We start from the raw sequence: 26,607 nt of genomic DNA, 5'->3' as shown, positions 1-26,607 counted from the left end.
CTAGCTTTAGAGCAAAAATGGGTCTGTAATGCAATTGCCATTCCAGACATAATTGAAATATGCTTGAACGCCAATCAGCTTTGACTTTTGGTCTGCAGAAATGGCAAGTTAAATGGCTCATTCACAAGCTGAACGTTTATAAAAAGCTGAGCGTTAGTTAAAAAAAAAAGGTTTTCGTGAAGTCCATCATAATCAATAAGTAAAAGCTCCTTGACACCCTCCAAGAAACATATGGCGACTAAGAAGATTAAAAATATGTCCTGATTCGTCAATGCACCCCAGAACTCACGTCGTCTACGTAGACGTATCCACGGTCTCGTATCCCGGACACGTTGAGCGCAGCTGGGTTCATGGGAAAGAACGACACCCACGTGTCGTACAGAACCAGGGCCTGGCTCTGTGAACAAAGATGAGTGATGCTGCAATAATTGTTTGGCGCGAGATATCGAGTTTGCAGAAACTGTGCTGACCCGGTGATTGCGGATGAAATGAATTTACGCCTACAAGTGGCTCGAATAGCTGCTGGTTTTTTGGTTGCCTTTACCGTGTTTGGAAAAAAGGTCCCCGGAAGATACGGCCCCTGAAGAAGCAGCAACTAGAAAAAATGTCCCCAAGGCAAAAACTGCAACTAAAAATGATTTCTTCGGGAACTTACATGTAAAAAAAGCACACATTTTTCCATTCTCTCTTTGCTGTGAGTGAAATGTATTCATTATTTGGAACCTGTGTCCTCTGGGCACCCGAGATGTTTACGAGAACTGCGTAAAAGAGTGGTGAAATACACATCTGGCTCTTCACACGTTGCATGGTTCCTAGCTCCACAGCTCTTTAAGTAATTCAAACAGGTCTAATCAACTTGGTAGTAGTGCCCACTGAGAACGCTACAAGCGGATCGGCGCGTGGTAATCTCGGGGAACCGCCCAAAGCAGAATACGTCATTCTAATTACCTCCTAGACCTTCGAGTGACGTGGTTTAACAATTTCTCTGATGACTGTGTAGAATCGTGATAAGCGTGATGATGGTGTAAGCACGGCGAGGATTAACCGGTAGTGCACCATGCCCACCCTAAAGCACCGCTCCAAGCTTTTGATCAGGTAAAGCCGGTGATCAGCGTGCCTTTTCGCCGCAAAAAAGCGAAGACGAGGCGCTGTCGCCATATTGCAACTGCCATAATTTTTGTCTTGTTTTTTGTTATGAATGCCCGCTTCAGTTCGATGTTCGCGGTCACCTCCAAGCCCACAAGTGAAACCGCTGTAATAAAGTTAACAAACATCAGTCATCATTGATGCTCGCCACGGGGAAATGCAGGACTTCAGCCCCCGTTCGGGGACATTTTGTTCCTACTTCGCAAAAAGGGACATTTTTTCCAGGGACGTTTCTTCCGGGGACATTTTTGCCGGGGACATTTACTCCGGGGACGTTTTTTCCGGGGATGTTTTTACCGGATCCCGGGATGCCATAGCGGAAGGTTGTGGAGACAATTTCGACCATCTGGTGCTCTTTAATGGGCACTGGCATCACACAGTAAACAAGCGCCTCACTACGAAAAAAAGAAAATAAGTTAAGTTCGTTTCTTCTATAAAGTTGTAATATGCGATGGTACGGCACATCATTGAACCGGCATACTCCGAGTGTTTTGCATCGCTCTGGAAAATGCACGACTGCTCCTTCGGGAGCAAACAACGAGCGAAGCATCGAAAGTTTTCTTTTATGATGCATTTTACCAAAACCAGGGGCGCTTAGAAACGTTATTAGCAGGTCCATATAGCGAAACTTAGATGCCAGAAATATAAATTTATAAATAAAAGCTACAGTTCCACACATTACACTCGCCCATCGCTTACATCTGCACACGTGAACTTTTCTGTTTAGATGTTCGGACAAGACGCACCTTTGTACTTATGCTTTACTAGTAATAGACAAACGACCACCGGAGGAGATGCATTTTACTTTCTAAAATATAGCCTACACTAAAACTTAAAAGTGACGGATTTAAAGAATGCAGTATATATGCTGAATTTTCTACGACCACTTGATTACTGCAATAAGCCAGATGAGTACAGCTTGAATAATCATTGAAAAATTCAGTAACTGAAATTCCGTCGCATAGGTCAGGGCTCAAGAGCAGTGTAGTGTTCGCACAACAGTAATGAATGGAGCTGCTAGCGTTCGTGGCACTTGGAAGAGCATTGCCTTTTGATGTGGCAAAGTGAAGTGCGCAATCCTGAATTTATGTATAAATAATTAATTAGATGACCATGAGAATATCTTACCTGATTGATCTGCTCAAATGACAGGGGTCTTTCAGAAGATGTGGTGGCATTGGAGTAGATGCCCCTAATGTCGGTCAAGTTGTACAACTTAGATAAAATGAGTATACAGAGAAATGCATGTTAGTATAGGTAGTTTTACCAGTGCCTAAAAAAGTAACCACAATTAAAAATAATTAAGAGTTTATTTAGTGGCTCGCGTTTGTCAGGTAAGCCAGCCCTTTGCCTTAGCTTCCTCTTTCCAGGAAAGAAAATGAAGAATTGAATTGTTTCGTTCTATCGCTATTACATGGCGTTGTCTTTGACGTCATAACCGGTAGCAAGAATTTACGTTGGTTGCTTCGTTTAGTATGCAAGGCGGTACGAAATAAGAGCGAATTCGAGGCAACAAAATACATCTTGGAGAGGCTTTTATGGAATGCGTTTCCCAGTAGCATAAAACACCTGTGTTAAGTTAAACAGAAGCTGAAAAAGTACTTTTCGAAAAAGGGTAGGTATTCCACAAAAAAAAAAAAAAAAAGAATGTACCACTTCCTACTCTTTACGGCTGAGACGCCGTCCATAGTTGAGATTTGCTTAAACATATGTTGTACATAACAGGCATCCTCGCTAAATGTGACCCAGGTTTTGAAAATCGGTGCATCCTATCTATTTAAGACCATTTGACAGCTTGTCATAGTCAAGTGGCCTAGTGTGCAGTTTTTGTTTTGTTATTCAATATTTATTACTAAGCAAATACTAAAAATAAAGTTTTAATTATTGACACCAGGAAGAAAGCGTCAATACAGAAGTTGTGGGTCACCTTGATGACCACTAAGATGTTTGTATCAAGCAATAATTTCTGCAGATTTTCTGTACCGGCTTTATATGATAACTCGAAAAAAAGAAGAAAAAAAGCTTCTAGACGACAGCGCTGCTAGTTAGCGTGCATCTCTGGAACAAAATCTCTGGAACAAAATCTTTGGAACAAGGTGCATCTAGGAGAACAAAATGAGCAAAGTACCCGGGTTCGGGCCCCCGAACCCGGGTACTCGGGTTCAGTAACCTAGCGTTTTAACAGCTGAGTCACATTGGCGGGGACTTTCGCTCAGTACAACCAGGTTCAAGTAGTGTTAAAGTGTTTTAACACCTGACTGTTTTATCATCCTTTGACGCTGTGGATTCCATTGGTCTCCAAAAGGTAGGGGTAAACTAGCGGCCTCCGCGATCAAATGTGCAGTTGCACCGGAGCTGATAGCAGAGGCCACAGTTCAACCTCCGCCATTTCACGCGGTGACTCTCGGATGGCACCCAAATTTACGGCTAGCTCCAGTAAGTTTGTATCAGGTATTGTAAAATATCAGGAATTACATCGAGTTAAAACAAGAGGAAAAAAGTCTGTGCTTCCGCTGCACTGTAATCTGTTTAACAGAGATAACCCCTATGTAATATCGTCATGTTGTTTTAAACGACACAGAAAGTCCTCATACGTTCCGTTACGAAATAAAATTTTAGTGTTGTTGTATGGTGAACTCACCCTTTCAAGTCTGATCTTTCCCAGCGCCATCTTTTTCTTGGGCTTCGGTACAGGAATGGATGGCACAGCAATGTACTGCGCATGCGTGAACACATGTGGTTATATGCATCTATCAGCACACACTTGGAACACTGTGACATCATGTGAGTTGCAGTACTCGCATGAAGCCAGAGATATGCCCTGACAACAGCAAGGTGCAAGGAACCAGGCTAACGGGTCACATTTCTGGGTCTCTTCAAGATGAGCTTGGAACAGCTCTTGTATACTCCAGCGAAACCCAGAGCTAATAGCCTAATCCCTACACCACATTTTTTGTTCTTTGCAAGCTCATGCATACGATACGCAAGACAGCAATAACAAGGAGCAGCGAGCAAATGAATCCTTGCTATGCAATATGAGCTCTTGACTATGGAATGGCATATCTCGTAATTAAGCTGTCCTGTGCTTCCGCGTGAGTCGTAAAAAGTATACTTCGCTAAACAATTTACAGGTCACAGCAGAAACTGCACTGGGGGAATGCGAAGGCGTTAGCGCTGCCACCGACAATTTTGTAATTTTCATTTTTGTACCTTTATTGTGTTTACTCTTATGGTCTAATATTTTTATTTTTATCTCTTTATATTTATTTTTATGCTATTTTATTTATGCTTACTGCTATTTTCGTTTCGACTTTTATACATTGTTTTCATTTTTAACACAGCTTACTAATGATTGGTCGACAGGAAAGGAAAGCCGCTGTATCTGTCACACTTTCTCTGTGGACACCTGGACCGCGACACAAGAGAAAGTCATACTGCTACGCCACTCTAAGCCCCTCGGCTTCACTTTTTGCGTCCACGGTTTGGCCTTACCGACATAACCTATTAAGGTTTTCGCCTTGCAAATGGCACACGTACTGTGCGGACTACGATCGTACATCCGGAGTCCGTACATCCATGATATGCTAAATGAACCAGGGCTATCCCATAATTCAGAATCGACTTCGAAGTTCGTCCTCCACCTCTGTGATAATGGCCCCTATCCTCAAAAAAAAAAGAAAAAGGAACTTAATAATTTATTTTGTTGCTGTAGCGGTTAAAAGGCACAGCAAATGGTTAGCATCCTGTAGGATGCACTTGTGAGGCAGAGGTTTAGGATGAGGGGAGGGCGTACAAATCAAGCAGTTTACATTGGCTTTATCTTGCCACCTAGCATGTACTTCGCACTTCTTAAAAGCACATAGTCTGAAGAGCTGTAACTGCTGAGGAACAAAGAAAACACATTTTTACATCTACTTTGAATTTGTAGTGTCTGGTTCCAAATCTGAAGACTAGCAGTTTGATTCGTCGCCGCATTTATACTAAATAACTTTATCTAGGCTACATCAGACGCAATGCGTCAGTGAAATTTCGAGGCTTGATCCTCAAAAGGCTGTAGACGCCGGGAATATTAGATTTGAACCTCCAATTTGCTGAACCACTCTGTACAACTAGGGGTATAAATACGCTAGGGCCATGAACCAGGATTTTCACAACAAACCATGTCGAACCACATTTTTAAAAAAATACACAGCGCAACAAACATAGGACAAGCGAGTTGACGGGAACAGCGCTGACTATCAACTGCATGATTTATTGAAAGAACACGAATATATTTATTTAAGAACACGTATTTTTAAAAAATGATGCACCAACTAGCTCAACTCACAGTTCGAACCACATACCTGCTGCAGGTGGCACTGATAACATGCATGGCTTTATTAAGGTAATTTAGAATCGATTGGCTACAGATAACTATCACACAATTTTGGTTTCGTACTCCGGTAGGTTCTTGCTCTTTTTACGGCAACGTTCTTTCCAGGTGAGCTCGCACAAAACCACGCAGCAGCAGTTTATGCATGAACTACTGCGTGATCGTAGACGACATACAATGCTGCCTGCCTGGCTCTAGTCAAAGCCTTACGAAATTGTCCTACCAAATTTTAAGCAGCTAAAACGGGAAATGTGCAGTAGTAACCGATTGTCAGGCATGGAGATTACTAAAGGGGGATGTACTGTGCGTTTGGCGAGGATTGGTACACTGGGTTCATCTTGATGTTTATTAGGATACATTTCAATGCTTTTCTGTATTGCGAGGTTAGAATTATACTACAGAAACCTGAGTCACCATCTCAGCAGTTTCTGCTTAGAATAACAAAAAAAAAAAAAACAAAAACAAAAAAATTTCCAGGTTAGCTATGATGTGAGAAGTTCGCTCGCAATTCCGGTTGTCACAGCTATAAGGAATAACATGGCATTTGGTCGGAAATTGACACCTGGGACGGTGCTGTTATACATCCCGTACGCTAGATAATCAGGAAAACTCGTTTCGAGACGAAAAAATGCAGCACAGTTTTGTGTTCGTTCGTGGTCAAAGCGAGGCGGATCAACACGAATTCATTCTTGAAGGGTCAGCACACCAACGCCTACAGCAGGGTTTCAAAGCTCTTGTGCTACAGCAGGGCTCCGAATGTGAACTTCGGTATAGCACGTCGGCAACCACGATGCGCACAGCGCTTGACTATTCCACGCAGCTGTGTCCTCAGTTAGACATTGGCTAGGGTTTAAGTTTTATATAAGAATATATCCTTATATTAAACGTAAACCCTAGCCAATGTCTAACTGAGGACACAGCTGCGTAGAACAGTCAAGCGTGCTCGAAGGGCGTCGATCTACGGATCCCCGCTTCTTGCGGCAGGGCTCAATTTGAAGTCGGCGGTGAAATATCTCGGCAAATGAGAAATGGTACCGGAAAAGTCTGGAACACGGAAGCTGTTGTGCTTGTTTGAAATCATTCCAGACTAATCTCGGCGCATCTCGCGCTGCAAAAAAAATGGCAAAGGCTCGTTTCGCGACAATGAGCATAAACAAACAAAAAGCACAAATTTGTCCCGCTGTAAACAATCGCTTTATAACGATGCCGCGGTCATGCATTTCAGTGCGGCAAGATTTTCGCAATGTACATAAGGTTGTTACCTTGGAGATGACGTTTCGTATCGCAATAAATTTCTCTGTTGGATCGCCTGCTTCCGTCATGGGCGCATCGTAGTCATAACTTGTGGTAACTGGCACGTATCCGCGCGATTCGTTATTTGCTGCGATTATAGAAAATTGGGAGAAATGCACAATTATAGCAGAAAATGTATGCAGAAGTGAAAAAGCAAAACACTGCCAGTTAAAAGCGTGAGAGCAAAGAACTCAAAATTAAGACATGCAAAATAATGATAATAATAATAATAATAATAATAATAATAATAATAATAATAATAATAATAATAATAATAATAATAATAATAATAATAATAATAATAATAATAATAATAATAATAATAATAATAATAATAATAATAAATATTTTTTAATGTGCTCAGGAACAACCATATGGTCTTCGTGCTGCAGCACAAATAAAACGAAATGCACACACAAGTTGTAGGGGCCAAGTTTTACACACACAGATAGAACACAAAAGAAGAAACAAATAACACATGAAATGAAATTGAGACGAAAAGAGTCACGGAGAGAAAGAAATCAGTGAGTAGCATCTATTGTATACACAGTGTGGGAATTGTAGAGCACATCGCGAGAAAAAAAAAACGATAGAGAAAAAAAAGTAGATGTCATTCACTATAGTAATACATAGAAATATACATAAAATAAACAACCATTCGAGGCGCAACAAGTGTGTGGTACCTGAAACAAGGCTAGAAATACAGAGAAATACAATAAAAGAAGAATTAAATGCGGCACAGTAAAATTTTTTATATAAAGTTTAAAGTTTAAATATAAATAAGAAACGAACAAAAAGCAGTTCGACGTACAAACAGCATTGAACAGCAGAAAAAGAAACACGTGAACTAAATACAATATTTAGGCTAGAAAGTGGAAGTTATATGTGATAAAGTACTGCTTAGAATACAACGCTACGAACATCCAATATAAACGAGGACAGCGAGTTTCGGAAGATGCCAAGGTGAGGACAAAAAAGAGTTAAACAACCTCTGCATTCTGTCCAGAGGGGAATGGGAATGAAGAAACGGAGAAATTTGAATTCGGTCTGAAATCCCTCATGCTCTTCGCGGAACGCGCAGAAGGATGTACTTCAAGAGCTGAGGGCACATAATGTGGCCATGAAGGAGTTTGTGTAGAAAAATTATATCTACTCTGACATGACGGCAGTTAAGAGAAGGAAGATTCAGTGGGGTACTCCTGGTTGAGCGAGAGGAGGTAGTGCGCAAGGAAAGCGATATCGAAATATCCTTAAAATATATCAATCAATCAATCAATCAATCAATCAATCAATCAATAAATCAATCAATCAATAAACCAAACAATCAATCTTTGTTTAATGTGCGCAGGAATAACCATAATATAATAATTCGCATAATTATTAGTTCGTCTGTTAGGAGGGACTCCGCGTCATCGGATTCCTAGTTTGAGAATGTGACTGGTGAAAACTGGCGAAAATACTTAAAGCGAGTAGACCTAAATACGCAAGCTCGTTATGATCAGCCTGTACTTACGTACGCTGAAAAATATATCTTCAGAAGTAACGCCTTCTATCCCTCTTCTCCGCTAGCCAAAGCCACAGTGTCCAAGATGTAATTGCACTCGATGCGCTCTGTTGTATTTGTCTACTAACTTAATAAATCAATAAATAGTGAATAGCAATCTGGTAAATAAAAATGTAACAGGCAAATGCCAAAAAGTCAATAAAAAATCAATGTATCACTGAAATAAACCGACATACATATGCATTTATTGATCTAATCCCTCGTCTTGACTCTGCCACCACCGATGTATGACGTCCGAGCGAATTCAACCTTTACCTTAAATCTGGGTGCTTTGCATTACCACGGAGTTTGGCTATCTAATGCACATTTAAGTTGTTAATAAGTACACATTCAACAGGGCGGGCAAGCCGTGAAAAATAGACCGAGTCCTATTAGGAACTTACCGCCTGCTTTATAGCCGAACGAAGTTCCTCCGTGAAACATGTACCTGAAAGTAAATAAATGAGTAACTAAGTTGATTCTTGTAATATTCATCTCTCGAAATTCATAAAGGTGGTCCGTGCAAGTATCTGAGTCAAATTTAAAAGCTTTGCGTTATGGCTAAAATTTACAAATACTTTTCGAAAAGTGCTCCTGGTGACCGCTCCCAACAGCTTACGGTGACATCTCCCCGCGCGCTACTTCCCCGTTGATTTCATCGGGTCTTGCTGGGACGTGGGAGAGATAGAGCGTGGTTCGGCGTGGCGAGAATATTGTTTTCTTCATTTTTGCTTGTGCGCCGGCGTCCTCTTAGCTCAGCTGGGCAAGGAGAGGGATTTTCAATCGCTGATATTTTCGGTGCAATTGAAGCCAGATTAAAAATTCTTGTGTTGTGTAGGAAGCCGATGAATATCTAGTGCTCGTGTGCATTTTATAGTTTTTACAGAAGACTCTGGTTTTAGTAAATAGCTTGTCATGGATCATTTGAGAGTTGATGCGATAGCTTTGCCAGGAGGACATTAGGCATTGCTGCTAATGGTTTTAATCATTTTCTAATTATTAGTCGTAGGTAGTTGCGCTGACAGGCCTTACTGAATGGCAGAGCTAAGTAGTACTGCTACTTAGTGGTATTAGATTTGAATAAGTGTTGGTGTAATGTTGCGTTTAGCTGCTGTGCACTTTACCTATAAGGTGGCTGCGTAAGACATCTTGGCTATCGCACTGAATAAATGCCCTTCGATGATGTAGAAGTAAGCCCGGCACATGACTAAAAATACAATGCGAAAGCATTCATACGCGGCCGTCTGAGCCGAACAATAAAATTAGATCTTGTCGCTTAGTTGCCATGGACACAGCGTCCCTATGCTTCCCTACCCAGTACAGCATTACGATTAACCACTGTCACTCAATGAGATTATCTTTGACTTTTGAACTGGACCCGCGAATTTTGATGTCTTACGGATAGAATGCTATCGCATATGTTTAAGCAGGTTAAGCACCAGCTAATTTATCAATGAAAGTGCCCTTCCTCAGAGGCATTTGTAATGCCGTTTTGAAATTTTGAGCCTCTTGATGACGTCACACCCCTACAGAGCCCCTTGCTAGAGTAGCTGCCATCTCCGCTATGTCACATGATCTTGTGATGTCAGACATCCCGCCGACCAGTCAGCTCTTGGCTCTGCCATCTGCGAACTGCCACCTGCCAAATTACCTGCCAGTACGAGTAAGAAATTCCCTGATTCATCGAAACGATGATAACGTCAGAAGGCTGTGCCACCTGACCAGCTAGAGCTAATTTTCCGAGTGAATGGGTACTTGAGGACACAACATAATCCTTATTGGTCAGAAGGAGAGTTTTGCGACAAACGCAGGACGTTCTCTCGACCAATCATGGGGATTCGCTACTGTCCGAATATGGACTGTAGTTCTATCGATTAAATAAATAAATAAATAAATAAATAAATAAATAAATAAATAAATAAATAAATAAATAAATAAATAAATAAATAAATAAATAAATAAATAAATAAATAAATAAATAAATAAATAAATAAATACAGCCACTCACAGGACGACAGATGCATTCATTCTGAGCATTTTGTCGAGGTGTTGCACGAGTTCATTGGTGGATAAGGTATTGTGGTCCTCCGTCCAGTGATCGAACCAGCCAGTGTAAAATTCCGTGTTCACCAGAGGTCCGCGATGCTGATGTTGGCGCAAGATGTCAAATGACCCCTTCACGGCATTTCCCTTAAAGATGGAAAGGTATTGTTATAAAAAAAAAAGTTCGAGGATATTGTTGTGCCGGCCGCGCCCAGCACTAGATTCTCCCTCGCCATAAAATGTTTCAGCGTATGCCCAGCATGCAATTGATTTCGCCTTTCCTTTCACTGCGAGCTGCAGGAGACTTAAATTCCGCGTGAAAGTACGTATATTTAATCTCATAATTTGCAGGGTAGGCGAAGTGAGCGAACATTTCAATAACTGGCGCTAATTGTCAAAAAATCTAGACGAAGTTTACGTTTCATATCCATTTCTGCAATTACCTTGATATAAAACATTTGGTAGCCTGCTGGGACGAGCTGACTTCATACATAGCTTGTATGTGGAATTATTAAGGAGTATTGGTAAGTTGGTGCTCATAGCTCCGGAGAACCTTCAGCGTGCAGTGCGGCGTGCTAGATTTCGCATTGACGTCACGAATGTTGGGCCCAGATAGAGGCATGCGTTGCCTTGTTATTTCGTCATTACTCCGCTGCTTGCTGTAAACTGTTGTTTACCTCTCAAACTGTTCAGCGCTGTGTCGACTTTTTTCGCAAATATTCACCGCTCTAATTGTCGCATTCCTTTTCGCCGGTAATTGTTCGCTGTAACGAATTTTCTGTATTATGTAGCCGGACTGTGTCATCACCGATTCTTAATCTGCTGAAGGGCATCCCGTTCAATTTACACCCCTTCAGTTACATCCAATGTATGATCACTGTCTTGTGGAGATGCAATGGGTAGTAACAGGTACGTTGCACTTCTTTAACCCGATTCGTTCTCAAATTTGTTCAATCGGTTCTTCTGTGGAGTGGCTTAGTGATTCAGTAGTTACCGCAGAAATTCACCATCAGACTACTAGTAGACTGCAAAGGTCAACGGAAACCAAAAGAACCTTTTGAGTTGAAATTCTTTTCCAATTGGTGCGATCGGGATTGTTCACGAAACCGAACCTACGTGCTGCTATGGTCGCGAAAAAAACCCCCAAAAGCCTGTCAATTTTATTTAGAATATATTCAGCAGGTAACCCATGACAAAAGTTGGAAACTGTAAACTCATTTTACTTATTTTAAAAGATAAGCAAACTTTACAAGTGCTAAGTGCCCAGCGTATATTACTGAATGTGATAGCTTTTCAATTTTCTTCATTTTCTATTACGTGTGCCGAAATCAATGGTTGTGAAGACGCCATCCACTTTGCCGCAGCTCATTTGTTCATCGGAGGGGCCATCAGTAGTGTAGAGGATGACATCATTGCCCAGATGACCGCGAACCAGGTCTCTCAGCCACTTCTTGTACACGGCATCGCACTTCTCTTGATAGCTGCCGTATTCGTTCTCGATCTGCAAGAAGTAGCCAAAGCAAATATTCATCATCATTTGTCTCCATAATATTTATAGAGTTTGTATTTGGGGAGGCATTTGGATGAGTAAAATGTTTATGTAGCTACGTGGTTACGTTAGGTCAGCATCACGGGAAATCTGTAAAACAGAATTACAGCATCGGCATAATTAACTCCTAAGGTACGAGCGATGTCGAGAAAATAAGGCAGATACCCAATGAACACCCAGATCCAGTCAGCGCGAGTCAACTTCCCATCTGGATGGCACAATATATCTTGTTGATGAATGGTTGAGAATGGCCGAATGGCCGACGTCTCTCAGGTTCAGATTGTTTCGATTACATTGCTGAATTATGAATATGGGATAGAATAAATGTTGATTTACAAAATAAAGAAAAAATAACGAGAAAAGTAGAGTGAGGCGAGTAGTATTTATATTGTCATTAACTCGCACAGCGACGTGAAGAAATCAACTAGGTTGCGTTGCGGCGCCGTGTTTTATTTCCTTTGACTTCTTCAACGTTATCGACGCGCTTCCTTCCACTGCTGAATTTTTTTTTGTCAGCTTCCCGATATATAGTTTTTAAGATGCCGGCCTTCTCAGTGATGGCCACAGGTGCTCTCTCGCTTCTATAGCAAGGGTTTTCCTCAATCTGACCGCAAAGGTTACCTGTTAGAAATCAAGAGATGTTACCTGGCAGCTGTCTAAGCAGTTCTCTAGACGTACCACAAACTGCTCGTTCGCCCTGTGTGCAGAGATGAATAGAAACGCTTCTACTCAGCGGCCGTTGGCCTGAAACCTTCTAATGGGCACAGCTAATAGACCTTGTACAAACTCACCTGAACAGCTACAATGGGCCCGCCATTCACGTATAGGAGAGGACGCAACAATGGGAGGAGCTTGGAGAAGTAACTCTTCACGTGATCACGGTAAACTGAAGATGAATAAAAAAAAAGGAAAGAAAGGAAAGTTGGCAACAAAGAGGCTAGTTTAATTGATCTATGAGAACGCACTCCAATGTACGTCGGTGGATGTGAGGCAGGCACATGTCGTGATTTACCTGGATCCATGCTTCTGAATTCAATGGAAGCATTTTTTGAGAACAGCCAATAAGGAAATCCGCCCTGCAAGGAGATAAAAGCAGAGACGAGAGAACGCCTTTATGCAAGTAAAAAAAAAGAATTTGAAACAAATCAAACTTGTCCTTGCACACGAACGAAGCATAGCAACTCATCAAAAATCTTTCTAGCCTTATTCAAAAACAGTATTTTGCTTTGACGGTAACCCGCACCTCCAACGAACACATTAGTACAGAGATTAGTACAAGTAGCTAAAGTGGCCGCCTTAGGAGTGGAGCCTATACGCTGCAGCATTGCCCCACATACTTCACAGTACAACGACCGGCGACGCAGACTGAGCGCGAAACCTCGTTTCAGTACGGATGAGTTCGCGCCCGCAACCCACGCTTTGTACATATTCGGGGCAAACCCCCGCCTCGTTTTACAAGATTATCATATTTCTGCGTATCTTCAATGCGATAGCAAATCACATTTTACGCACCAGGTCTCTTTCGGCGCAGATGTAGGGTCCAGGTCTGAGGAGGACCAGGAATCCGTGCTTCTTGGCCAGTTTCAAGAAGTTGACGATGCTCTGCTGCCCATCGAAGTCAAACTTGTCTTTTTCGGGCTCGTGGCTGCTCCACTCGACGTAACTACGTTCGGAGCGAGTGTGATAAGCACCCAGAGGAAGCATCCCCACCTTAGTGGTCGTCATCACAATGACGTAATTAGGCTTGTTTTGAAAATTCATTACCTTTGAAGCGCAATTTAATGATGTATGTACCTTGGGCGGTGCCACAGCCACCCTGCTTTATATAATACACCTGCTCTGGGGCTGTGTTAAGACCACTGTTTTTCACTGACCAAGAGATGGCAGTTTTTCGTGGCTTATCATTAGCCAAAGATAGTGTAGGGATACCTTGAATGACACACCCAGTAGGCGCCATGTATGCTATTCTTTCCGAATTTAGCTTCCTCTATATCGCTGCAGCAGAAAACCTCGAGGTGTATTTTTCCTGGAACATATCAGTATCAGCAATTGTAAATTCATCTTTTTATAAAAAATCATAAATTTGAAATTCATTTATTCTAACTTTAGAAGCTGCATCGAAAGGAATAAATAAATTATAACTTGCAGATGTTTAATACCGTTTTCTATGCAGATTTGGCCACTGACCAATGGGTAATCTAGAGACATATTTTTCGCAAAGAAGAAAAAGATACAACGTAACTTTAACGAAACGATGGAACCTAGTCGAAAAAAAATTACAGAAATTTTTCTATTGTCAACAAAATATATGTGCGATTTTTAACAGCCAGGCTATTGTGACAACACAAATGTCTTTAGTAACATCATAACTTTGCGTTGTTACAACAGAAAAGTACTACAGGACTGCGAGCTACAGAAAAATACTACAGAAAACAATGACAGAACTACCAAAATGCAGAAAAGTCTGATGTTACGACAGAACTGCAAAATATCTTGTTGAACAAGGGTAGAGGAGGGGAAGCCTTAGTTCGCAGGTCGCGTCAACATTTCGACAAGTGGATTTGTTTTAGCCTAGGGAGAGCGATAATCATTGGCAGGGGTTTAAATGCTCTTTTGCTTCTTAGATGCTGATTAATCATCCACACCGCATTGTAATTTTTCTTGGTACTGCCGTTTAGATTTCTTTTTAAGGCCACAGGAGTACCGGTTCCAGGCTGAGGAATACCTACTGAAGAAGCATTTTTTATTTGTATATTTTTTCCCACCCCTTGGTCTACTTTGTCGCACCCACCCCCTCCCCCTCTCCAGCTGTTCTTCTTCGGAAACAAAAGCATATTTAAACCCCTGCCAATGATGACCGCTCTGCCCACACAAAGCAAGTCCACTTGTCGAAAAGGTGGCTCGACCTGCGAACTGAGGCTCCCCCCCTTCCTCCCCTATTCTTGTTCAGTGCTCTTTCATACGGTGTGCCATCTTTTTCCTGTCGTTCTATCAAAATATTTTATTGCATTTTCAAAGTGGTTCCGTAGCTTTTTCCGACTGGGAACCGCAATAACTTTGTATGACGATTAAGGAAATGACATTAAGGAATGCTGAAAAAAAAAAAAAAAAAGGCAACACAAGAGGAAAATACACGTTCAAGAAGAGCAGCCAGGACGGCTCTAGATACTTGCTTCTTCCAGCTCAGTCTTGCTGTATTGCTTCTTTCTTCCGCGGCCATGCACACACTGGCCAAACAGCTGCGATTTTTCGTAAGTGATTCCGAGATTTCCTGTTTTCAGATTTCGTACATTGTACAGGATGTTTCCTTTCATCGTTTACAAATCTATATTTTAAAAATACGAGAGATGCGTCTGTACGGTCTGTGCTGGTGTATTTTACAGTAATGTGGAAATCACGTACGCTATAGAGCTTGTACGTAGAGCTTGGTGATTAGAGAATTAATTAACACATTATCTAGTCAACTTTTTACTTTTGAATTTAGAGGAAATATTATACTGAGCAGTTGGAGGCCGTTAACATCAAGGTGAGCCTCGGTTTTAAATCTTCTTGATCGGCAATGTGGTTCCAATTGACGAACATTGAAAAATAAGCAATTTATAGCTCGTTAAATGAGCTTTCCCGCTATGCATTATAAGATAATGAATTTATTGCGGCTGGTAATGCCACTGAATTCGGCCTTCAACTTTACTGAATACACAAACAACTTTCGTAGTGTATGCATAATAAACGTTATAGACGCTGTTTTGAGAAACTGTAATCTTGGAAAGCAACTCACCTAGTTTTGAAAGGCTTATTATTGACGTTCGTTAAATTAAACCAGACTGCCGATTTAGAAAATTTAGAAACGATGCCCACCTTTGAGGCGGACGGCCTCCATTGCCTCATTATCATATTTCTCCAAAGTCAAAAGCAAAAAAGGTTATTAGGTGTTTTGCTAATTATTTGTCTAATAACCAAGCACTATCAGGTGCATGATTTCCGTCTTGGTGCAAGACCCCCCAGCACAGACCGCACATATATACCTACCGTATTTTTTGAAGCCTAGGTTTGTAAACGAATAAAAAACAAGAAACATGGATTCATAAGCACGAAAAAAATTATTGCTAAGTGCATCGCTATTTTATAACTGGTTAATAAAAATTTCAATATACTGAAAGGGCTGAACTAGAAATTTCTTTAAGGAGCTTTTATTTACTGTACTACTTTAAAGTGCACCAAGCTGCTCGTGTCATTTCAAAGTTCCATTATTTTCCATAAAATTTTGCAAAATCAGCACACAGGAAGATTTAGAATGTAGCCCTTATGTGAGAGTGATAGTCCTTTGCGTTGTTTTTTGAGCAACGTTGTAACCGAGGAGCGGCCGGCCCCAGTTTCCGTGACCAGAGGCGGCGGCTGTTAAAGCAACACGAAAAAGCGCAACACACGTACTGCGTGCATCTATGTCTCCTGAAGCGATGTGTGAGGCAGACACAATAGTTAAACACGCTGCTGAACCGCCATCGATAACAGTTGCTCTGAGTATTGCATCACCTCAGTGGTAAATGTCCAGGAGGAATTTTTTCTCTAAGCGTTTTGTCCCAGAAAACATAAATTGGAGTATAATTTGTTGACACTGCATTTCAAGAAAGCTATATATCTACTAAACTATATCATATACCTTGATCTACATTCCAGGATAGTGAACTATAATTTTTTCAGAATCTAAGAAGCGCGAAGGAAAGATTTTTTTTAAGATGGCACACGCACATAAAGCATTCATAATATTACTTTAACGCGGTCCAGGCATTCTTTACGCCAGGTATAATAATATCTCTTGTAGATATGCACCATACTATCGACGGCTCACACAATATGCCTACTGCACCCTTCTGCAAGGCTTGCCACAGTATCGTAAAAAAAACAACTACTACAACAAAAAACTGCTTTCTCAAACGTGTACGAAACGCCCCATTTCTCATTCGAAGGAGAATTAAAAGCTAAATAATTTAACAGCGTAACTTATGAGACCTCCATAATAGATGCGACCACTCAAAACAGCGTCGTGACAAGGAAATCGAGGTTTAAGATACCGCTACAAATGTTGTTACATAGCAGACGCTCACATTCCTACCGCTGGAAACATAACGGAATCTACATTTGTGAATGAGCTAGAGGGCTTTGGTGGCATATATGAGCAATGCACTCATGCCTTGAGGACTAATGGTCGCAATGGTAAACCCTCTGGTCACGTGCTTATTGCCAATGGGGACGTTCTTCATATCGGCAAACACGGACGCGTCACGCTTTTATTGAAGCAGCGATTAACATTTTTTCAGTGCTTCTTCTTGGTCCTTTATTCGAGAGTACTTGGCCAGAACATAAAAAGTGGCAACACGTTTTTCCAACTTCTTGCTTTTTTTTTTCATTGAATATTGTATTCTTCAGATGTGTTTGCACAAGGTGCATTGAAAATTGGGCAAAGTTTTTATTTACTCCTTTTCTCAGGTGAATACCTTCAAGATTAGAAAAATAAATATTTGTTTTGGACTAAGTCTGCAAAATTTTGAAAGCGGTAATAACAGTTTGGCATTCCTCTCGGTCATATAGTACTCGTCCGGAGGTACCACATCATAGCTCACTCGTTTTACCTGAGTTGCCCAGTCAAAATTTCTCATTTATTTAACCATTCTTTTCTTTCATCAACAGCTGAATATCGGTTTATGCAAACTGGAACTAAAATACTTTGAAAGCAGTTGGACGTCGACACATACAATACAAAGGCTCATACTCGGCACATAAAATATGATGACTCATCCTCTGAAACTTTGCAGGCACAAATTTTCGCAAAATATTTAGTGCTAATAATAGCCACTTGAAAAATATAACATGATCGTCTAAATTTTCCTTTAAAAATGCTGTATCTACTAATCATCCATAAAATGTAATTTATATTTGTTGCTTATCAGTCGTATTATTTTATTGTCTGTGAACAAATATCCAAAGTGTTTTCTGATCAACACCTTAAGTTTTCGTAGTTTTATTATTTCTTCTAAATTTCAGTAATCTCATTTTCTTCTCCGTGTGGGAGTTATTCGGTGCATTTTAAATTATTTATTAGATATACTTGTGCCAATATGCAACGCGAAATGACTTTGGTTATACCTTGTTGCTTCTTAAAGTTAAAAACCTTCAATGCTTCCATAAGAAACTTCCATGGATATTATAGTTTTCAGAATAAACGAATAGGAATAAAATTGTCAGCAATATCTAGGCGCCCTCTATTGCAGCGATAGATTTTCTGAATGAACTTTCTGGCATATATCTGCGCTATGTTTCCTTGTATTTCCTGTGAAAATTATCAAAAACAGCTTTTCACGATAGCACGGATGTCTAAATATTCATAATAAAGATTTAGCTTACCTTTACCTGGTTACACTGAACTAAGCTTTTAATTTTAATATAGTTTTGAATGTTTTGTTTCATTGCTTATATTTTATTGTGCTAGATAACCATTCCTTTATGTCCACTGATAAGAATCTTACTACCTCAGACTGGTCCTTACATCAATAGCTATTTTTAGCGCGATGATTACTGCTGCCTGTGTGGCTGTGTGTTGATTGAACTACCACTACTGCTTGCGAATCTCTCCGCTTTGTTTCTCGTGGAGAGGGCAGGAATGCTAAGAATAAATGACCAAAACACTGCCTCCGTCCTAATGCTTTTAGGGTATAAAACGAAAGGGACCGTTTTACGAAAGAAGGAAAAAGGAAAACGGCCAGCGTGTGGCTGCAGTGCTGATCGCACACAATAAATGGTGGCTGCTAAAACTGCATAATTCGAATATTGGAATGTGCACAGATAGACTCACGTCTGTATTGCATTGAGGCCGGCGGCTTTCATGGTTGCCAGCCTGTCGTCCCACTGTTGGTAGAGAGTCTTGAAGTAGTGGATTGACCCTGCCACGATTTGTATCGGTTTTCCATCCTTCAGGAAACGATTGTTCTCGTAGTCGATCGTGAAGGACCTTGTCCTCTTGACCCAGCAAACGTTAAAAAATGATCGGTTAGAACACCAGTAACGATTACTGACTCAGCAACTATGCGATGACATGCGTTCCGTATACCTCCTTTCATTTCTTCAGCTTGAATGATTTATTAGCAAACCACAAGCACAGATCAACGATATTTGTTTTAAGTATTACATGTTTAAAAAACAAACAGCACTGATACGATTCGTGAAATAGTGGATATTATTAGTGGTCTTATAATTCACTTTGTTTAGCGCAAAAGGAGAGGACACACCGTAAGAACACACGTACACCAGTAAGAAGACATGGACACCAGTAAGAAGACACGTACACCACAATTGCGCTTGTGGTGTACAAATTTTAAGACTGATCACTAACTAGCTCAACAATTAACGCTCTTAAATTATTAGTGGTGCCGAAAAAATTTGAGTAGAGTTCGTTGTCTTCTATGTATCTGTTTAATCTTGTCTCGATCACCTGTTTTATGAGTTTCACCACGCATGACGTCAAAGAAATTGGTCTTGGATTCTTAATTTGTAGATTTTGCCAGGTTTGGGGATCATGACGATCTGCGCTGTTTTCTAGATGGTCAGAAGTCGTCTTTATTTCCAGAATATTTGCATGTATCTTGCGAGGGCAGCGATTGAGTCGTCGTCCAGATTTCGCAGCATGCATTTGTAGCTCACTGCATGCGGCCCCGCTGCTAACTTTGTTTTAGGGCGAGCAATTTTAGCCCGAATTTCTGCTTCTTCAATGGGTCTATCCAGGTCCTGGTTTGGCGGTCCGTGATAATCAGGGAGTACTTCAGGGAGAGGAGTTCCCACACAGTGTGTCTGTATTTCTTCAATGAGTTCCGTTTCCGTCCCATCGTAGGAATGGACAATCTTTTGGAGGTTGTGCTTCTGCGCTCACTTGCAACCTTCCGGCTCCAAGAGGTAGCGTAGTAGCTGCCAGGTTTTCGCTAGTAATATGGATATTTTCATGCTACTACATGTCGACTTCCAATTTTGTTCTATAGCTGCAATGCATAATCTTCTTTTTCTTTGTTGAGTCGGGCCAGTCTTTGGCATGCGGTCCTGTTGCACCTCTGGTGCTTTACATTCTTCTTCTACAATACCTTTTTTGGCCTGCCATAAGAACAGAAGACGGCAGTGTACCTCTTCCGGGTCTGCTTCTTCGGGTACCTTTGTGGTTGCTTCTTTAACATTTTCACGAAGGGCTCTTGCCCACTCTTTTATACTTGTATTTTCTCCGCTTTCTGATTGGCTTCTGATTTCTTAGATAAAACGAGAAATCATGCTGACCATTCTCGATTACAAATTGTAACGAAGAAGAGGTCCGGAGAGAGGCCCCGCAGAGCTGAAAGACGCGCAATTCGTGTCAATACGAAGAGCAAAGAAAATCTGTATATATATATATATATATATATGAGCAGATCAATTAAGGGGAAATGAGGGTGCTCGTTATAATACATGAAGGAAAGAAGCCCACAGTCGGCGAGGCCAAGGAAAGCGTTGGGGATGGTACTTTGTCTTTTTTTTAAATGTTTACTTGGATAATCACAGAAATGAGTAATGTAATTAGTAATTAATATATATATATATATATATATATATATATATATATATATATATATATATATATATATATATATATATATATATATATATATATATATTGTGGAAGAAGGCTAGGTCAAGACGGCGAGGTCGTGGCGGCAAGGACAGCGAAGCCTTGTCCAGCGTTTTAATCCGGTCACCAACCCAGGCACGCGCCAGAGCCGGCGCCGCGGGACGATGATGATGGTATGTACAAATGAAAGAAGATGATGATGGCATGTACAAATGAAAGAAGGTCCACAGAAGGCTCACAATATATATATATATATATATATAATTGAAAGGGTTCCGCGGTTCCCCTAACGGTTGGCACTCCGGCCAATTGCTAGCGCAGCTGCGAAGCGGCAGGGCAGCACAAATCATAGGAACAGTACTGAAGTGTGTCCGCAATGCATTGATCCTGTGTAGGGCTAGACATTTCCAGCACAGGACCAATATTGGGCCGATAGATTGTGCTGCTTGAATGCGAGGCGCCGGACGCTAGCGATGATAAGGCGGTTATGGAGTGCAGGTCGCTCGACCGTGCTGCCTATAGCTCTGCGCCAGATACCGCTGTTAACCTTCTTTTGTTGCGAAAAAACAAACAAACAAAAAAACATTACGGCAGGTTTCAGCTCGTCGCGTATGCCGTGACCGCGGTCACGAAGGACCTTGAACAGCCGCGAAGAAGAAGAAGATGGCGACGAAGAAGGAGAAGAAGAAGAGGAAGATGAACACTCGGTTACCTGCAGCTAATGCTTTCGGTCTACATTCGGTTCAGCAGCGTTGAACCCTTCTCATTTGTTTTTCCTATTTGAATCATTTAAAAAGTTGAGCAAAAATATTCTTTTGCAGCACGCTTGCTACTTATACATCCACATGGAAAAAAAAATTTGAACAGTGATATTTGGCTTAGTACTGTCTGCAATCTGCGCTTTATAACAGTCATTATCGCTAGCGGTCGATGCCTTGCAATCACCTACCGTTTCCCAGCAAAGCTAGCAAGGCGGGAGAGCCAACAGCTTGGGGAACCACTGCGCCCTTTCCACTTTATTTCCAACAACCGTCGCACCTTATCGTCCCAAGTGGTTTACCAGGCTATTTGCCGTGCACTCGCGTGTTCCTGCTCATATTGCTCATGATAGTACCACCACTTCCCTGAGCGTTTATCTTCGGCTGCTGCCCTCTGTCTTGGAATTCTGTTTGTTTGCTTCTAAATCAGTGTCTCGGTAACAAAGCTGGTTAGAACGACAAATGGAAACCTGATGCCAAATGCCGGCCCACCTGATTGTCAAAGCTTTATTGCATTTTATGTACATACAATTTTGTAATTGCTGATTTCAGGCTTCAAGGCAATATGTTCCTTTCGAAGAGTTTTTGAGGGTGCACGAGACTGGAATGGCGGGGGTTCCTTTCTTGCACGCGGTAGGTATTCCTAGCATACATGCAGTCATGGAACTCGAGCGTAACATCCAAAAACAGCCAGACATTCTTGCGAGGTAGCTCGTGACTAAAAACAAGCCTTTTTTTATGCCACTTAATATCATTCAACTACTTTAATGAGTCGTATTCTGTCAGAAAAAGTCAGACATTCAAACCACTTAAGAGTCGTTAGCGTACCTGAAAAGTTGTATGATCTTTCGCGCACTAAAGCGCGAAAAGCCAGAGTCATACTCAAAATTTTCGTGCCATGTACTCTTGACGTCGAACGTCATGCTAAAAGGAAATGTACGACTCTCACCTAAATAATACAGCAAGATTCTGCATTCCCTTTGGTTGCAGTGCGCATGCCGGAAAGAGAGGACAAGCAGGCGCAACTTTCGGACTTCAACATGTCAGCATGGAAATGCTGGAGTTTTACATGTTCGGCTGATGAATTAGCTTTACAACGGAGGAGCACAACGGTCCACTCGAGAATTTTGGGAATTGAAACGGAACGTCTATAATTGCATCGCTCTTTCGCTCCTTCAGTTTCACCTCTTTAATATCATACGTGACTCGTCTGGAAAAATGTCGCCGAAGTAAAGGCCATGTGCTGGCAGGCATGAAGCGCAAAGCACTCTTAATGTCGGGAATGCTATCGTCTGACCTCCACAGAAACCTTTTCTAATAACATAGAGAGAAGCTTGCTTCATCAAGTACGTAATCATGGCTAAAGTGAGCCACTTGAGTTTTAAAACAGTGTAGGCTCGACGAAAGTTTGCCATATTTCGTACTCACAATTCGTGCGACTGTCGGTGGAGGCAGTAGTGCCAGTGAGAGAAGAATATAGATGGGAAGAGAGTCCATCCCAGCGCAAATCAAGCCGGCGAGTGTTGCTTCTTCCGAATTGGCGGAGAAAACAGTAGAACGGCCATCTGCCACGCTCTCTTATTGACTCTAGGCTTTTGCCTTCGACCTACCAGCCATACTCTCCTCCGCTCCTATTTCCGCCCTCTCTCGTAAGCGGTCGAAACCTTGCATCTTTTTCGACCATCTCCGCAAGAGTCCAAGGCCCACTCTAGATCCAAGAGTCGGGTGACCTTTTGAACATCGTTAGGTATTATAGCACTGGCACATTCGGATGTGGCGGCACGTTTTGCTTACCTGTGAAAGAGTACGTACGTTAAAAATATTTAAGCTTCCTTTTTGTCTGCACCTGTCAGAGGGGAACACCTGCGAGCGACATAGTGCAAACGCTGCAAGATACTAACTGTAAAAAAAACTCTCAACGACCTTGACACGTATTATAATACCGTATAATACCCGATATAATACCCGATAGGTACATACAAGTACCCGTATAATACGCGATAAGTACCCGTATAATAACCGATAAGTACATAGCAGAACTCATTAAGTGTTATCTGACAGGGCAGCTGTTTTGTTTCTTTGGATATGCTTAAGGTTCTCCCCTCGATAAGCTTGCCTGCTTATCTGGGCACTACAGCCTGACACGCCTTTTTGTACGGAATAACATCAACCATAGCGGTTCCCTTGGACTATCCAGTTTGGCGAAAAAACGTGCATACGTAGTTCACATGTCGAATAATTTTAAAACCGTAAGTTGAGGACGACCATCATTACAAATGGATGAATGAATTTCCCGCTCTTGGTGCATGCTTTGTCTAGTTTTGTGAAAATACGACAGAGGGCAATACTACCTCGCTGGTCTGCAGACAAACGAGGATTCTAGTAGCGGCATGCCGCTACTAGAATCCTTCTATTGTTCGCTAGCGCTGGTCGACCGAAAACGTCATAATGGGGCTTTAATCCTGCTTTATTGGTATTAACTTGCCTCTTCGCTGGACAGCATTTGACTCTGATAAAGTAGAGAGAGAACCTCCTAGGTAACACAGTTCGATAATTGCCTCAATCACGCAACAAGCGGAGGTGTACGTTAGCATACAACTCCGCCTCGGCATCCCCATATACTAATAATTAAAAGCTGGTTATATGCGAATTACATTTTTATTCTCGTTAACAATCTTATAATGCGCATACTGTTGCAATTGAATAATATTTCCTTTATGGGCTTGGATTGGGGGTGGGGAGAGGGATTATGCCCACTAATAAATAATTATTGCTCATTTCTGGTTCAATAATATAATCTTTGCGAACCCGTGGGCGTCGGGAAGGGGGTGCAAAAGGGGCACTTGCCAACCACCCGCAAGCCCGCAAGCTCGCGAGGCTGTTGTCATGCTGCTTTCTCAGGCCCCTTTTTGCGTCTTCACAAAGAAAACAAAAGTTTGATTCCGTTTGATTACGTTTCGTTTTACTCGTTTCGCTCGAAAATACGCAGGGCTTGGAAGGCAGGGTGTTTGCTAGTAGATGTTTTCGAAGTGTGCAGCGGGATAGACGGAGTCACAATGAATGTGACACACTGATACCTGGCGATTTAAATTCACATACTTATTTTAACCATCTGGAGTTGGTCGGAATTCAATGGACGATGTAGTTTTGGACATACAAAAGCGCAGCTTTTGGCGGCCAGCCTTTATGAGGCGTTGAGTTGTTTTGGCGGGGAAACGAATGTGCCCAGTCATGAAAAAAATTAGTTGTAGTTCAGATCTGGTTACCCCTAGTTGAATTGCGAAAGCAATGACGGAAGCTTCTTCTGCGTGCTACATCATTTTCATATCATGCCCTATCAGTGTAAGGTGCTACATTATTGGGAACACTTAGGCTCATCTTTTAAGGGTATGACGCGAGAGTGTACGCTACCAGCCCACACGTCACGCTTCAACTAAGCCGTATGGACATGCCTGCGTGTCGTAGGGGTAACGAGAATGCAAACAATTCTAGCAGGCTGATTCTGATATAATTCTATCAATGATTCTAGACCAATGTAGGTAAGGGAAGTCGGCAAAACAGATCCGTAACCTTGGGAAAAGGATTGGCTCTGAGGGCTGAGCCGGTCGGGCTGGTGTCCAGAAGCAGGAATGGCACTGCACCGGGACTGGGCGAGCCTCGCCCAGTCCCATATGCAAAGAGCGACCCGGGCTGGCAGCTCCTGCCCGTGCATAGGGGTAACGTGAATTCAAATGTCATCGCAGGCTGATTTTTGTATGAGACCGTAGCTACGCCGTGATCGCAGCTACGCCTCTTCACAGCGCCTCTTCACGACGTAGCTGCGGCCACCCGAGGGTCTCGCTTTGGCTGTCGTAGTAATGCATTCGCAATGAAAAAAAAAAAAAAAAAAAAAGAGTCAATGACGAGCACGTCTAATCTTGCTCTCGCTTCCAAATCAGTGTTTCAACGTTCGGCGGTGTGCCGATTGAGGAGAAATCTTGAAAACGTTACTTTCTACCTGTTTGGAATTTATATAGCTGAATAGGTTAGCACGAAATGTTTAATCTCTTTCTGGCTCCTGCGCGTGGAAATAGTTGTTAAAGAACTTGCTAGCTTCCATTCACAACATATTGTGCGAATACGCTGGTTAATGCAGCTAGACTTCCTCAGATGCACTCCGCTGGCTGATAAGGTGCATTAAGGTGCTCGCATGTGCATGTGAGCGAGCGTATACTATTTTTGCGTGAACGTTTGTGTAAAGACCTGATCGCCGGCACTGTCGCTCGATGACTGAGTATGATGTTACTCGTGGTACGAATCCAATTTTTTGTTAACGTGTTTTTTATTGTTAACTAATGGCTGTGGAGCTGCGCTTGTGGCAAGACATTGTTGTGGTAAAAAGTTTGGCAGCTGGCATAATAGTCCAAAGAGCGAGAGAGAAACAGATACGGAAATGGATGCTGCCGCTCCAGCCAGACGCCTGTTGATATCATGAGACCAGAAGTGGTCAGTGCGCAGGGTCGACCAACGATTGGTATTTGTGCCATCGTTCTTCGGTTTGCGTTTTGAGCTTTCTGTTAGTTGAATCCTGCAATGTGGGTGGCGCTGCAAAGTCAACGTCGTCTAGCTTTTGCCAGCCTCTCTCGTACGAAAGATGAAGGAAAGAGCTGTAGGGTGGCCTTCGTGTAACGAGCAGCATGCGTAGTAAAATTTTTCAACTGCACAGTCACCACACTTGAGCAATGCAGGTCACTAGGTGAGCCACCCACACTGGTTGTCGCACTATATGCCTGCATGTGCCAGCAGCACTCTCTTTGTGCAGATCTATAACGCTTGACAACGAGTGTAACCTGCCTGATGCTCCTAATGCTGATGAGTGACCAGCATCAGCAGGGCAAAACAACTGCTAATTATAGCCCAGGAGCATATCTGTGATGACAATTTCAAAACCTCTAGCCGAGTAGCTAGTTCAGGAATAGACAATTCACAGAGAGTCTTACGTGCCATGAATGCGAAAACATCAGTGCCTCATTGTGAGCGCTGTTGCAAGCTTCATTCACCTCCGGACATGTATAGGAGTACCCGCTTAGTATAATCGCGCATTTCGGTGCATCATCTGTAGTGAGTTCGGCACACAACGTTGGTTGGTTGTTACGAATCTCCGTTGGCTCAAATCTTTCTTGTAAACGGGAAATTTTATTCTAAGGAAATAAATTTCTTTGTAAGCTTATAATTTTAGTCATGATGTGGCATTTAATTGCCATTCCATGTCACATTGTAATG

The 26,607-nt window shown here is 41.9% G+C and overlaps 1 protein-coding gene across 1 annotated transcript in view; it reads right to left on the bottom strand.

Moving 5' to 3' along the window:
* LOC146190822 (beta-galactosidase-like) overlaps positions 1–22,915 on the bottom strand; it is a 29,898-nt gene extending 6,983 nt beyond the window's left edge. The window contains exons 1-12 of the mRNA XM_084601197.1: positions 22,774–22,915; positions 18,797–18,960; positions 13,459–13,609; positions 12,959–13,022; positions 12,738–12,832; positions 11,708–11,898; positions 10,363–10,536; positions 8,759–8,802; positions 6,781–6,899; positions 3,788–3,862; positions 2,275–2,361; positions 290–397 (exon numbers count right to left, since the gene is read on the bottom strand). Coding sequence (XP_084457323.1) covers positions 290–397; positions 2,275–2,361; positions 3,788–3,862; positions 6,781–6,899; positions 8,759–8,802; positions 10,363–10,536; positions 11,708–11,898; positions 12,738–12,832; positions 12,959–13,022; positions 13,459–13,609; positions 18,797–18,960; positions 22,774–22,842 — 1,341 coding nt within the window. The 5' untranslated portion in view covers positions 22,843–22,915. The remainder of the gene's footprint in view (positions 1–289; positions 398–2,274; positions 2,362–3,787; positions 3,863–6,780; positions 6,900–8,758; positions 8,803–10,362; positions 10,537–11,707; positions 11,899–12,737; positions 12,833–12,958; positions 13,023–13,458; positions 13,610–18,796; positions 18,961–22,773) is intronic.
* Between the last annotated feature and the right edge of the window lie 3,692 nt (positions 22,916–26,607).

The sequence above is a fragment of the Amblyomma maculatum genome, chromosome 4, assembly GCF_055883805.1.
Source record: "Amblyomma maculatum isolate TAMU_Amacu chromosome 4, ASM5588380v1, whole genome shotgun sequence".
In the NCBI taxonomy this organism is placed as follows: domain Eukaryota; kingdom Metazoa; phylum Arthropoda; class Arachnida; order Ixodida; family Ixodidae; genus Amblyomma; species Amblyomma maculatum.
This window is presented reverse-complemented; position numbering and strand designations above follow the sequence as displayed.